The following is a 14,525-nucleotide window of genomic DNA, read 5'->3' as shown; positions in this document are numbered from 1 at the left end:
GGCCAGAACCAGATACAAATCCTTCCATGATAAACTTCCCAATCACCCAAACCAACTCGTTTCTAACCTGGCTTCTCCATCATTACCTATCATTCTTTTGATGCACCTCGGAGGATTGCCAGGAATGGAAGAGGAAGCAAGGTTGGAAACTAGTTGATTCGGGTGGTTCGAGAGTTTACTATGGAAAGATTGGTATGTGGTTCGGGCTAGTAGAATTACGTATGGAATATGAATGCCTATATGTATGATTTTATTTGTGACAAAGTAAGGAGCATTGAGGATTTCACGAAGAATTTTGGATTGTAAGGATTGGATACAAGATGAATTCGAGGGTTTAGTTGAGCCCCAAAGCTCAACTCCGTATGCCCAGGTAGTCCTTATTATAGTCTTGTAGATCAGTCTTTTGTAATGAATTGGAAGTTTAGACCGTTTGTCTAGTAATTGTTGGAATCGACGTGCAGTTTCCTGTCTTGTTTGTCCATTTGCAGCTAGGTAGGTCTGTTCGACAGAGGTAAGAGCAACATTATTAAAGAAAACTGAAACCCAGTCGGTATGTTTACGACTGAGGATAAAAGTGATTTGATAGGATTTATTAAATATTTTATTTTTTATTGGAATAATAAAATCTAAACATCACAATGTATACATATGAAACACTAGGCTTTGTTTACTATTAGATCGTAATTAATTTTTTTATGTTATGAAATATATATTATTTGTTTTTTTCTGCCTTTGAAATAATTGTAACTTCTCCATAAAGTTTTATGGACGAAAGTTCAGCAAAGTAAAGTTTAATATGTTATTTCGAATTCAATACTTTCTCATGATTTTGAACAATCATACCATTAGTTATTTTGGATAATGTCTTAATTAATTTCGTCACAGTTTTGAGTACTTAGTGAACGCCGGTTCACGATGTAATTTACATAGATAATCTTAGCCTTGCATTGATTTAGTAAACCAGTTCTGTTGCAGTGCTATGAGGCAATGTTTTTCAAAGAGCTAACAATAAGTTAAATTGTGTAACTTAGAACAGAATGATATAGTCGTTCCAGAACGACATACCAACATCTTGTCTAATGGTCGAGCTTATCTTCTTAAGGCATTTTGTTAGTCAGGATTTTATAAATATTTTATCTCGATCCCTAAGCTCCTAATACAGTATTACAGAAAAATGTTAATCTTCTCTTCAAATTATGGAATTCACATAAAACACTGGTGAAAATTTTGTTGAACGTAAAAACAAGGTGGTTATTATTACTAAACAATATTATGCTGACTATCTGGAATTGTAAGGATATTCTGTTTCGATTACAATCCAATTCGGTTGGTAGCCGATAATACCAGTTCAAAACTTTGAACAGTATGTATTTAGGTTATATTTCATCAGGTTGCTTGGGTATTTTTTTTCCACAGAATTCCTTATAAACCAGAAAATAAAAATTGTGATTGAAATAGCTGTTTTTAAAGCATATTGTAAAAATTAAACTAAAAATTTGTTATATGGTAAATATTTACTTTCACTCCTCGAAAAAAGGCCAGAACAACTACTTCTCGACCATACTGTACAAACCTATAAACATGAATTACCGGCCCATTCAAAAGTGAATTTTTCTCTCTTGGGGGAAATCCAACAGGGGAATGGACGTAACAACATAACAAAAAAAAGTTCTTATTTGAAAACAATTTAAAGGATTCTAGAGGAAACAGTCTAATCAAGTCGATCCAATAAATTCAGGAAAATATTCTGATTTATAACCAAAGACTATATAAAGATTATTGACGTGGTAAAATGTCAAACCTTAGAATTATACCTATAGGGAAATAAGGACCCTAATAGATATAGAAAAAATTATCCTTTTTTTCTATATCTATTAAGGTCCTGTATATATCTATTAAGATGTATTTTTGATATAGAGATTAGATGTAATTTGTCAATTAAGGAATTTTATAATCACTTCTCTCCTCTTTTCCTCCAAAAAACTGTAGAGACGTCCTTTAATATATAATATAGATAATACGTATACAAGTTTTTTTTTGAAAATTGAATTCAAAATTTAAAACTTAAAATGCATATCATCATAAAATTTAAAATAAATGCTTCATTTATAGAGTCGAATGACATTATAAATACATAATATCTAATATTTTTATTTTATAATATCTGAAATCTTTTTATTTTGTAATATGAATTCTAATATTAAATATCTGATACTGAAGATTGTAGTACAAGAGCCGGGAAGAAAAAAAGGCACTTATCTCACCCCAATTTTGGATTACTTTAATGAAAACTATGTATAATTACTAGTCAAAATTGAGGAGTCTGCCAAGTATAGGTAGGGTGAATAAAAAATGGCGGCTGTTTCAAAGCGATAAAATTTTTTTTTTCATTCGGAGCTCTATATCTTTAAAACTACCAACAAAAATAGAAAATCTAAGGGAACATTATTTAAAGAAGAGTAAATTTGCTAAAATATGAGCCCTAATAGAGTTATTTACACTAAATAGTTTTCGAGATATAGCTTTTTAAAAGCAAATTTTCTTGCTTGTTTCTCCTCTTGGGCCCTTGTACTATTGTCAGACAGTAGAGTTTTATAGTATAAAAAAAGTATTAAATATCGATATTTATAATTTCCAAGAAGTAAACCTTGTAGGGACTGCTTCCGAAAAATTACTTATCGGTGGACAGTCTGGTCAAAAAGTAATTTTTCAGACCTTTTTTGAGGATTACCATTCGTCTATGTACATAGTTGTTCATTGTATTTAATCATCAGTTTTGATTATTCATTCACTACATTGAACTATCAGCGAGATAATCTTGACTATTAAGGTGTAGACAAGCACTTTCATAGTACTATCATAACAGAAAACTGTTACCGTGTGATTAGACCTTAATTATATTATACACAATGACTTTTGGAGGAAGTTAGAAAATGTATTGATTCTCTACATAAACTTATGTTAATCTTAATAAGTTTAGTATTCACAATAGGGCATTGCGTAAGAATAAAATTCAACTATGAACAAACTTATGAATTGCATTTGAAATGTAAAAACTATTTATCGAAAGCAAATATTGATCGAATCTGTCCTGAAACCTTCGAATATAATTATTTTCTCATTCAACATTATAAAAATGATATTCAATTTTATAATTTATGTTAATTATGAATTTTGGTTCGATTAAGTTCTTTGAACTTGGAAATCAAGGAAAAAATAATTTTTAGGTTAGTTTGTTATCAGCATGTTTTGATTGAAATATGTTACGTAAAATTGCCCAGAAGCCAACAGATTAATGTAAATCTCCATAAATCCTATAAAAATTTATCTTTCGTCACAAAAATACTCGGTAGTTCGTGAACAGAATTATTTTCTTAATCGAGAAGGAGGAGACAGCTTCGTCTTGTAAGATCACAGGTTTTTATCTTAGTTATTGTAAATCTAAATGAATGTTAAATCTAAAATTTCTATGAACTCAATTGCCTTATAGTTATGGTAAACTCTAAAGATATATTAAAAAGAGAATACATTATATATTATATACTTCTAACTCGTAAAGACTTCTTTTAGTATTGCAGTTATTTTATTTTTCTAGCAGTTATTCGATTATTACATTATTATAATTCGATTATTACATAAAAGCGTTTATGCGTTAAGATTGCTTTCAAATGTAGTACGAAAAAAAAAAATTGTTTTTTTGATTTACAACTTATTGCTTACCCGAATCAATACGTTAGGATGTAAAGCTCAAATATAAAAAATAATTCGTAACTGTATTGAATTAATTACCTATTTAGTCAGAGTTTTAGAACCGTCAGAAATAATTTTCCATGTTAAGTGTTATAAAAATTAATTTTTAAAATTATTTGCTGATGGTTACATTAAAAATAAAGTATGTATGTAATTGATAAATATATCAATGAAATTAGATTAATAAAAATGAAAATAAAAACAAACAAAAACTGGAAACCAATAGAAAACATGTCACAATTTATAAAAACGTTACGAATATAAACTGCACAGCATTGGCTAACTATAGCAGAACTCTAAACCATAAATTTTACTTTAAAAAACCCACCATAATAGATATGACGAAAACAAAAATACCGACGAAAAAACTTAAATATACAGACATAATACATAGGTTGGACATATAAGTAGAGACATAAAATATCAGTAAAAACATTTAAAAGTAAACTCCTCCTATTTAAAACAATAATATTCAACCTAAAAAGTTAAATTTATTGAATATAGACATACTAATAGCATATTGATGTGTCCAAAGAGGTAATACCTTGAATACCTTAACATTGATTTGTGCTAAAGGACAGATGAATGTATCGATAGTGAACGATATTGTTTAAATAATGGTGTATTGTAATTTTCAATTATATAACTATGAAGACAAAATTTCGAAAAAGAAATGGATATATTTAACAATACGGTAAAATTGAGTGTATGTTTTAATTATATGCATGAATTGTTGATAAATGTTACTAGAAGATCGGGAAACCTGAAACGTTGTACATGAAAACGTAATGATAATATTATATTATTTTTCACTTTAACATGTTAATAGAAAAAGAACAAACAGCTTTTCATGAAATACAATTACAATTAAAACAGATATCAAAGTACAAAAGAAATAATCAACAAATAATAGAGCGAAACAAGATATTTTATGCGATTAAAATAAGACAGTGAATGTGAAGTGTACAGAATACATTTTCAACAATAAAACAAAATGGCAGAGTTGATAACCGATAAAGTTAATCTCTCTTCCTATCTTTATCTCTTAATACTGTAAAGTCTTATTTTTTTTTTATTTTACAAACTCTAATAAATCTTTATAAAATTTTATTATCAATCTTTGTTTGATTTTTAGACAAGTCCCTTGTTTTAATGTTGTCAATTTGCCTGCAGTCTAATGTTAAGAATTTAGTTCGATTTGTAGGTAATATTCATTATAAATTTATGGTTAAGGTATAGATATAGAATATTTATATATTCACCCGAACCAGCCTTCTCCAAGCCTATTGCTTTCTAGTTTGCTGCATGTAGTCGATGTAGCTCTTTGGCATCTTTGTCGATTCTGTATATTTATCTGGTTTGTGGTCTCTTGCCTACTATGCTGGCATCCATTGTTGTGCAGAGACGTGCAAACCATATATTATTAATTAATTATTTTTTAGAACATAGTATATATTTGTTTTCATGTTTTTCCTCAGTCATTATTGCCGCTCGCCTGATTAATTGTTTATCTATATTAACGATTTGACGTTTGAAATGGTTCCAATAGTAGTTTAATATTCTGTCACTACTGTCCAAAAGGTTTCTATTTTATTGTTATGAATTGCAATGTTCATATCTTATTGTAAGGTTTTCGGGATGTTCTATGGTAAAGTTAATTCTTTTATGTGCATTATTTAATAATTCTTAAAAGTTCTTCATACATATTATTTTTCCGTTATACTTAATGTCAATGTATTTTGCAACGTATAATGGTTTTTCTTCCATTTTTTAAATTGGAGTGCCAAAATAGACCTTGTAGATCTTTGTCCATCTGAACCAGCCTTCTCCACGCTTGCCTGTTTTCCAGTTAGCTACATGCAGCTCTTTCGCATCTTTGTCCATCTGGTTTTTGGCCTCCCACGAGGTCTCTTGCCAACTCAATTGACATTTAGTGTTGTGTAGAGGCGTCCGGATGGATTGCTTCGAGCCACATATCCCGCCCATCTTAACCGCCTTGCCTTCATATTATGAAATATTGACTGACCAGTCTCTGCAAGCATTTTACTGTTAGTTTTTCTCCTCCAAGTGTTATGGCTCTAATCGTATATCGCTTCTGTAATTGTATATATAAAAGCTGGCTTTATCATGTCGTTTTACATATTTTTTGGGATTTCAGTATTTTTGACAAATATAAAGTTCTGTTCCCACTCGTTGGTACGCTGGACTATCTCATGAGGTTATTGTGGAGCCGAGGTATTTGAAACTGTATAATTTTGGAAACGATTTGCCATCAACATAGACCATGTTGTTAAAGTGGATTTTTCGGCTTACAGTCATGTACTCTGTTTTAGCTTTATTTACTTACCAGCTGATTTCCTGATTTACTTCTCTTAGTAGAGTCTTTCCATGTCATCTTACTTCCTAGGATCGCAATGTCCTTCGCGTATATATATAAACTTTCCTGTAGATCAAGAGTTGCTATGAATCCAAATTATAATTATTCAGTAACTCTTATTCAAATTTTCTAAAAAAAAAATATTAATAATAATAAATAAATAAAATATAAAGTTCTGCAGAAATGCCTTGCAACTTAGTTAGATTTTAATATAGTTAAATATTTTTATTTAAAGTGCTGCGTGCTATGTAACTAAATAGTCCGGCTGTATCATCAAATAATCCCTAGATACCATATCTAATATGCTGGCTTAAATACTGATATATAGGAGAGATAAATTGGATATAAAAGCCGAGATGCGTATCTATAATCGAATGAATCTTTCCATTGACTCAGGTGAAGTATCTTTTGAACTGATAAATTGTAGATTCTTTATTAATTTACCACAAGTTCACTATTGCAGCATCAAAAGGTTGAAGGACTCACATCGCAGGAATGAGAGTAACTTCGGCTGTTTGGTTCCGGCAGTGTCTTCTCCTGGTAAGTATTTTGATTTTATTTTAATATAGTTCCAAACTTGTATCCAACCTGGTTCAATGAGTAAAAAAAAAAATCATTTTTGAACGAATAATATTGCATTATTGACAATGGTCGTCATATATGGTTCTATTTACCAAACTATGGAAAATTCGAGCGTGCCTGACCGCGTAGATGTGTTATTTGAATTGGCTGTTTTGAAGTTGAGGCCTACTCGTGACGTATTCGCACGTTTGTTTTCAGTTAATATTGTTTTAGAAATGCTATGAGATAAATATTTGCACTCTGGATTTTAATTAATTAAAGAATTTCTTCAGCCTTTGGATTCGATAATTAACTCTTGTGTTATACTTTTATATTTTAAAATTCTATGGATTAAGTGTAAATACTTTGTTTCGAATCTTGTTGATGAACTTTAGAAATTTATTTTTATTTAACATAGCACAAATTTATGAAGACATTATTTGTCTAGGTAATTAAATAAAATGATTTCTGCTAAAAATTTTAGAAAGAAGGTAAATTCAACCAGTAAGGTATGTTGTTTGTCTTTTGGGCACGAATTAAAAGGCGCTTGTTCTGCATCCACGAGTTTGTGTTCAGTTAAACAAATATTAGTGCTCGTTTTATTTTAATAGATTAAAAGAAGTCCCCAACATTAGATTCAATAATTAACTATAGTTTAAGATTGTATATTTTTAAATTCTATTGGTTCCGTGCAAATACTTCGTTTCAAATTTTGTCAATTAACTTTTGTGGTTTATTTCTTTCACTTACCTATACAAGGAACATATACTAAGGGTATAGCGTATAGCGATCGTGAGAAACTTTGAGTTTTCAACGGAAATACATGTTTAGGTCCCCTGAGTCAACAATGAGTCAAAAATTCTCAAAAACGAAAAGTCGTACGAAACTTAAGTTTCATTGTTTAAATAAATAAATTTTAGTCTCAAAACACTTTTTTATTTCTTCGTAAGTCCATTATAACCTTCCAAAACTTCATATAATTGTCTACTTCGAAGTTTTGATTAAAGCAATTTATTACATGTCTAAATTGAGTGAAAAGTGGAAGTTCTGTTAAAGTTTGGCTATTGAGTTCCTTATTGATCATCTAACTTGTGAGGAAGAGAATCAAGATGACCTAATTGACAAGTGTCATTACATCATTATTATTGTCATGTATTACTTTATTAGTAATAAAAATATTCAAAACTATACTAACACAATCAAAACACAAACTACGTGGCCTCATTCTCCATTTAACAGACCTAGTAACAGACTTGACCACGTCATACGTTATATCGTTTTAATATGGTAAAAGACGTAAATATTTCTCCATTTAACATAAATTTTTCCATTTAACACGCTTTAACATGTTAAACTAAAGATCTTGAACACCCCTAAAGTAGGGAGTATTGAGGATTTTGGGAAGAATAAGGAATGTATACGGGTGGAATTTTACCCTTACGGAGCTTTAAGACCAAATATTTATATTATAATCATATAGATCAGCATTTTGTTATTTATTGGCTATGACTGTTTGCCTAATAAGCAGTGTTGGACGAAACGTTACTGAAATTACAATTAGCTTTCGACTATTGTAATTTGAAATTATGAAATGCAATTACAATTTTGATCAGTAATTTCAACTAACTTGATGGAACCTTATTATTGTAATGATGGTTCTAAATTACAATTACTAGTTAAACTAAAGTAATCGCAATTAATTCTTATTGTAATTACAACTAAAATTACTTTCCAATTATTGTAATTAGAAATTAGGATATGAAATTACAATTTTAATTAGTAATTTCAACTACTCGATGAAGGGCTCTTATTGTAATAATATTTTTAACTTAAAAAAGTTTGTTTGTTTTTATTCCGGTCTTTATTTTTTTTAAAAGTGTGCTTTAAGGTGTTAATAAATCAAAGGAGAAAAGGGCAGAAATAGTAACAACTGATCGAACAGGGAAAGCGGAGAACAATCTTTTCCGCATTGTATTATGCTTCGTTATCTTTCGATAAACTGTTGTATTTTTGGCAGGAACAAATATATATTCGTTATTCTCACCGATTAAAAACCTAAATACGATTTTTTATTGCAAAATAAAAATAACAATTTTTTTTTCATCATTTTTGTCTCCCATTATTTCAACACAATCCCACCAATCTACATCAAACTTGGGGCGCAGGGGTTATAGTAGAAGAGCCCAAGAGGATAAAAAAGGCAGTTATTTCACCCCAATTTTTTATTACTTTATTGAAAACTATGTATAATTACTACTCCAAATTGGTGAGTCTGCCAACTATAGGTAGGAAAAATAAAAAATGCCGGCTGTTTCAAAACGTTAAAAATAATTATTTTTTTATTCGGAGCTCTATATCATTAAAACTACAAACAACAATAGAAAAACTAAGAAAGCACAATTTAAAGTAGAATAATTTTGCTAAAATGTAAGCCCTATTAGAGCTATTTACGTTTAATAGTTCTCGAAATATAGCTTTTTAAAAGGCAACATTTTATAAAAATGTTGTATAGAACGTACTGAAAGATCAGTAGTTAGTGAATTTATTTTGAAAAATCTATATCTCAAAAACCATTTGACGTCTATTAGCACTCAGATTAAAGCTAGTTTAATGAGCTATAAAGTATTTTATGATGTTTATCTTCGTAGGAGTAATAGTTTACATGAAATTTGCTAAAATAAATTGATTTATAGTTGTTCGGACAAATATTCATTTGCTAAATTTATATTTATATGTGAATATCATAAAAACTACTACCCCTACGAAGATAAGTGTCATAAACTACTTTATAGTAAGTTAAATTTCCTTTATTTTGAGTGTTAGCTTACATATGTGCGTCTTATGGATCTAGAGATATATATTTTCAAAAATCCAACATTTTATACGAACTACTAGAAATTAACGTTTTGTGAGTTTATTTTGTCAAATATAAAAAATACTACTCCTACAAAGATAAACATTATTATTTATTTTATAGTAAATTTAACTAGCTTTAATTTGGATGCAGGATCTGTGCATCCAATTGTTTTTGAAACAAAGTTTTTTATAAATCAAACTTATTGTCCGAACAACTATAAATCAATTTATTTTAGCAAATATCATGATAATTACAGCTCCTACAAAGGTAAAGGTTATAAACTTCTTTATAGTCCATTAAACTAGCTTTGATTTGTGTGCTAATAGACATCTGTACGTCACATAGTTCCTGAAATATAGATATCTAACTACTGATATTTCGATATATTTTTATGAAAAGTTGCTTTTTAAAAGGTTTATATCTCGAGAAGTATTGGACCTAAATAGCTCTTATTAGGGCTAATATTTCAGAAAATTTACTCTTCTTGTGTTGTTATTTACTATTCTTGTTCTCTGATTTTATAGTATTGTTGGTATTTTTTAAGAAAAAGAGCTCGGAATGAAAAATTAATGTTTTCTTAAGGTTGCGTAACAGCCGCCATTCTTTATTCCCCCAATCTTTACTCGGTAGAGTTTTGACTTGAATATTGTATCCATGACAATTTTAATTGAATGGAATATGGCCCGGGTGCGGTCAAAAAAACTCAAATAGTAAATAATTATACAATTTTATTGAGCCAACGTTTCACCCCACGTTGTGGGGCTTCGTCAGGGCTAAAAATGATACAAACACTTAGTTAGATCAAGTTAGATTTTAGACATAGTTACAAAAAGGACAAAAAAAAAAACATAAGTGGAAAATAACAGGGGTATAAAATGAAAAGTAAGATATAATAAGAAAAATTAAAGGTTGTAAATAGTAAATGAAAAGGGTAATAGTAACAGATAGATAAGAGAAGAAATATTAAAGAAAGAGAAAAAAAATTCAAATCAAATGAGACAGAATGCATACTTGGAGAGACTCGTTTGTATTGGGAGGAGTGGGGATGGCAGTTATTCCACAATAACGAAAATAATTTTAAAGTAAACATAGTAAAAAAGTATTTAAATTAGGTGAACAACAAATGGTAATATACATAATAGAGGAGGAGAAGAGATATTAATAAAAAAAAAAAAAACTCATAGATTGAAAAACATAGGAAAAATAAAGTATAAAATAATAATATAAAAATAAACAATTTTAATTATTAGTTTTACCTATAGCTAATTTGTGGCCAACACTACGCTTGATTTTGCTCAAATTACTCGACTGCTTGAAAGCACTGGTTTAATCTCAGTACACAAGGGAATGGTTCAATCTTTGTCCAAAATAAACTTTTGAATTACTGGACTGATTTAAGTGCCTTTTTTTTATTTTTCAAAATATTCGCTTTCACCATGGAAACGTTTAGATAAAATGCTATGGACAAAATTAAGCATTTTTGTTTGTAGCTGAGAAAGTATAGTACAATGTTTTTTCACTATTATTGTATACAAACCGATTCGTCTCTTGTCGAGGAATAAGAAAAAAGTATTACTTCATTATTATTACTTTAATTTTATCTAGTTTTTTTTTATCTAATTTAAAAAACAAATAGTTCCACTTACTAATACTGAAGTTATAATTGACTGTTTTTATAGCTTTGTTTCAACATGAGTATTGACTTTCATAGGACTGGTTGGCGCATTAATTACACTGCCATGCCGCGCGTGTGCCACAAGTTGCAGGCCTGTATGTTCTATTGCTTGCCGCACGTTGGCAACCAGTTTGCTGATAGCCAAAACTCGTGTTGGACATGGCTCAATTTTAAGTAACACTTTGATCCTCAGGTAATTCTCTTGCATGTTGGTGCCAGAAAACACGTGAAAAGGAAACCTCTAAAGATCACATGGGAACGTTTCAAGAGCGCTGTCACTGCAAATAAATTCCCACCACCGAGTAAAGAACAGTACCGTGGTTTCGTCCACAGCCTTAACTACGCAGGGATAAAGAATGAGAGGGAAGCCGCCATGTACTTGGCGCAGCTACTTCACGAATCCGGTGGTCTCCACTACAAACAGGAACTCGCCTACAAGGACAAAAGTTACGATCCTTACAAGAGTGACCTGGACGTGCCCGGAAAGAGGTACTTCGGAAGAGGCTACATCCAGCTCACTTGGGCGGAGAACTACCTGAATGCTTCGAGGGGGATATATAAAGACGACAGATTGCTCCAGAACCCGGACCTTGTGGCGAATGACGAGAAAGCTGCGTTCTTGACGGCAGGTTGGTACTGGAAGACGAGGGTCGCCGTCGTACCAGGAGTCAAGAAAGGTAGGTTCGGTGAAGCCACGAGGGCCATAACTGGAGTGATAGAATGCAATGGAAACTATCTGAAGAGCAGCAAGAAGAGGTTCAAATATTACAAAGTGATCTTCCATAAATTTGGTGCTAAGGGAAGGCCTGACGAAAGAGGATGTTACAACTAGTACCATTCGCAAACATTACATTTTTCATTATCATATTATCTTTGATGATACAACTAACCTGATATTTTTAACTTAAACTTCTTATATATGAAACGTATAATTCGTGCAAGTATTTCTATTGTGAAAAACTTAAGTTCAGGTTTTAAGGTCTCCTGTATTTAAAAAACGTCCTGTTTGCAGAAGTAAACTGAAATTACGAATCTGTCTTAACCAGTTCCAATTATTTGTGGATTTTGATATCAAACCATACCTGTATATTTATATCAAATATAATGTATTTATTACTGAAATTGTTTATTTTTTTATTTCCTATCCTGTCCTCAAATTGTAGTGTTTGTGGGATTGTGTAGCTCAGTGGTAAGGCACTATGCTACTAACTCAAAGGACACTGGTTCAAAACCTGGCTGTGGCAGATGATTATTATCAGTTACCTGTAGCCGTTGAGTCAGCCCTGTGGGTTCGGGAGTCTCCGAATTCCATCCAGCCTCATAAAGTGGGTAAAAATATAAAAATAGGCTTATTGGGTAAAAATTCTGACTGAATCACCACATTGCACAACCGTTGGTGTAGACAGTACTTCCTTACAAAGTACAGCACCCCTCACCCTTCATTAGTTTTAGTCGTACAGTTTTATTTTAATTAAAAATAATTGTAATATCTAATATAGCACTGCTGTAATTATATATTATTTTCTTAAAATTTTGGTTATCACAACCTGAACAAGCTTGCCTACCCCCTCTTAGTTTAGATATTTTACTGAATACCTAAGAGGTAGCGACCGTCATATCCTTGTGTTCTCTTGCTGTTTCTAAAGGTTAAACCTCGATTGTGAATGACCTAGGAGCCCTACGACTTTATTTTATTTTGTATTACTTTTTTTGGTAATATGTTTGCCGTAAATTGCAATGAATTACATTAACTTGACTGAAATAAACTAACTATGTAGTAAATTAATACTAAAAATACTAGTTATGATTTTTTTTTTCAGTTTATATTTATAATGAAGAAAATAAAACTATTATTTTTTAAAATTTTGTTCATTTTATCCTAAACAGAAAAAAAATAGACTGAACTATTCATTTGAAATATAAACTGAAAAAAAAAAAATCATAACCAGTATTTTTAGTATACACACTCTGTTCATATATCAACCGGAATAACATGTTTAACATACATGTTAAATAACAACATATCAGAACAGATTGTAGGATTCAACACTTACTGTCATCATGGGTAATTTTTTGCTGACCTTGTATTTACTTCATAATCTATTGTATATTATTGTTATGTAACTGTAATATTGTAATATGTGGCAAGGATGAAAAAGGTACTTGTATTACAAAATAAATATTTAGAGTTATATGTTCAACTTACACTCTGTTGGACTTAACAGTTTTTCATAAATAAGGGCTTCAGGAAATTCTAATAATATTTGTCATTATTATTTATTCATTTTGATGATATAATATATATTATATTATATCAAATATATTATTAAAAACTGTTTGATGTAAATAATACATTCTGCCAAACTGGAGGGCAATTTAGGGATGTAAGTACACAATCATACCATATATATATATACATCAACTGCAAACACAAAGTAAATAATAAAAAAATACAATAAAATAGTTAGTTATAAACTAAAATGGATACACATAAAATTTATAAATACACACCATATAAGTATATAAACATATGTGGACAACTGAGGTAAATAATTGAAATAAAGTAAACATAATCCTACCTATATACAATATTTTCTTAGGGATATAAGTGTACACATTCATACCACATATACATATTAATTACAAATAACAAGTAAATAAATAATAATAATAATAAAATATAATAAAATAGTTATTGGATAGTTGACCATATGAAGTAGATTGTAGGAGGATAGTCCGGGTGGTGGTCAATAAAGGTATCAAAATTGTAGAAGAAAACTATTTATTGTTAACCAAGGTTTCGCCCCAGTTTGCAGGGCTTCGTCAGTGCTTTCAGTTTTCTCTTACTATTTTGATACCTTTATTGACCGCCACTCGGACTTTCTGCCCAAAAATTGTACATACACATCATAAATAAACGTAGGTGGATAACTGAGGTAATTGAAATAAAGTATACAAAGTCTTGAACACAATCATATCTATATACAATATATACATTCAGCCCAGGAAACCAGAAAAGTACATATAGCTTCCAGTGGAACTCAGTCATCAACTTCTCAATTGCTCAGGAAATAAAGTAAACCTAAGAAATCTTTTCAAGTCTTTATGAGTTAAGATAAAACACATGGGCAAAATCCTTGAAAAACTCATTTTGAAACGCCTATACCCCATCATATTGATGAGCTGGATTCCAATCATATAATCCCTGATCACCAGTTTGGATTTCGAACATCCCACTCTACTATCCAGCAATGTCATCGTGTAGTGGACGTAGTCTCATCTTCTTTGGAGCGCGGAATGTACTG

At 30.4% G+C, this 14,525-nt stretch overlaps 1 protein-coding gene across 3 annotated transcripts; it reads left to right on the top strand.

Annotated features, from left to right (window-relative positions):
- Positions 1 to 3,280: 3,280 nt before the first annotated feature.
- LOC106682836 (uncharacterized) lies at positions 3,281 to 12,342 on the top strand. Of its 3 annotated transcripts, none has more exons than XM_014423902.2 (3): positions 3,281 to 3,405; positions 6,591 to 6,667; positions 11,414 to 12,342. In XM_014423902.2, the coding sequence occupies exons 2-3, from the start codon at positions 6,623 to 6,625 to the stop codon at positions 12,050 to 12,052; spliced, it is 684 nt and encodes a 227-aa protein (XP_014279388.1). In that variant the 5' UTR covers positions 3,281 to 3,405; positions 6,591 to 6,622; the 3' UTR covers positions 12,053 to 12,342. The 3 variants fall into 3 exon arrangements, with proteins under 3 accessions (XP_014279388.1, XP_014279389.1, XP_014279391.1); XM_014423903.2 differs by having other exon boundaries at positions 3,345 to 3,417; XM_014423905.2 differs by lacking the exon at positions 3,281 to 3,405 and adding an exon at positions 3,472 to 3,495.
- Positions 12,343 to 14,525: the final 2,183 nt, after the last annotated feature.

This window comes from Halyomorpha halys, unplaced genomic scaffold (genome assembly GCF_000696795.3).
Source record: "Halyomorpha halys isolate HHAL.00 unplaced genomic scaffold, Hhal_1.1 Scaffold446.1, whole genome shotgun sequence".
Taxonomy (NCBI): Eukaryota; Metazoa; Arthropoda; class Insecta; order Hemiptera; family Pentatomidae; genus Halyomorpha; species Halyomorpha halys.
The sequence above is the reverse complement of the archived record's forward strand: the minus strand, read 5'-3'. Positions and strand labels throughout refer to the sequence as shown.

Coding starts and splice junctions, on each gene's coding strand:
- LOC106682836 (XM_014423902.2), top strand. CDS start 6,623: ATGAGAGTAACTTCGGCTGTTTGGTTCCGGCAGTGTCTTCTCCTG. Junction 6,668..11,413: donor TCCGGCAGTGTCTTCTCCTG/GTAAGTATTTTG, acceptor TTTGATCCTCAG/GTAATTCTCTTGCATGTTGG.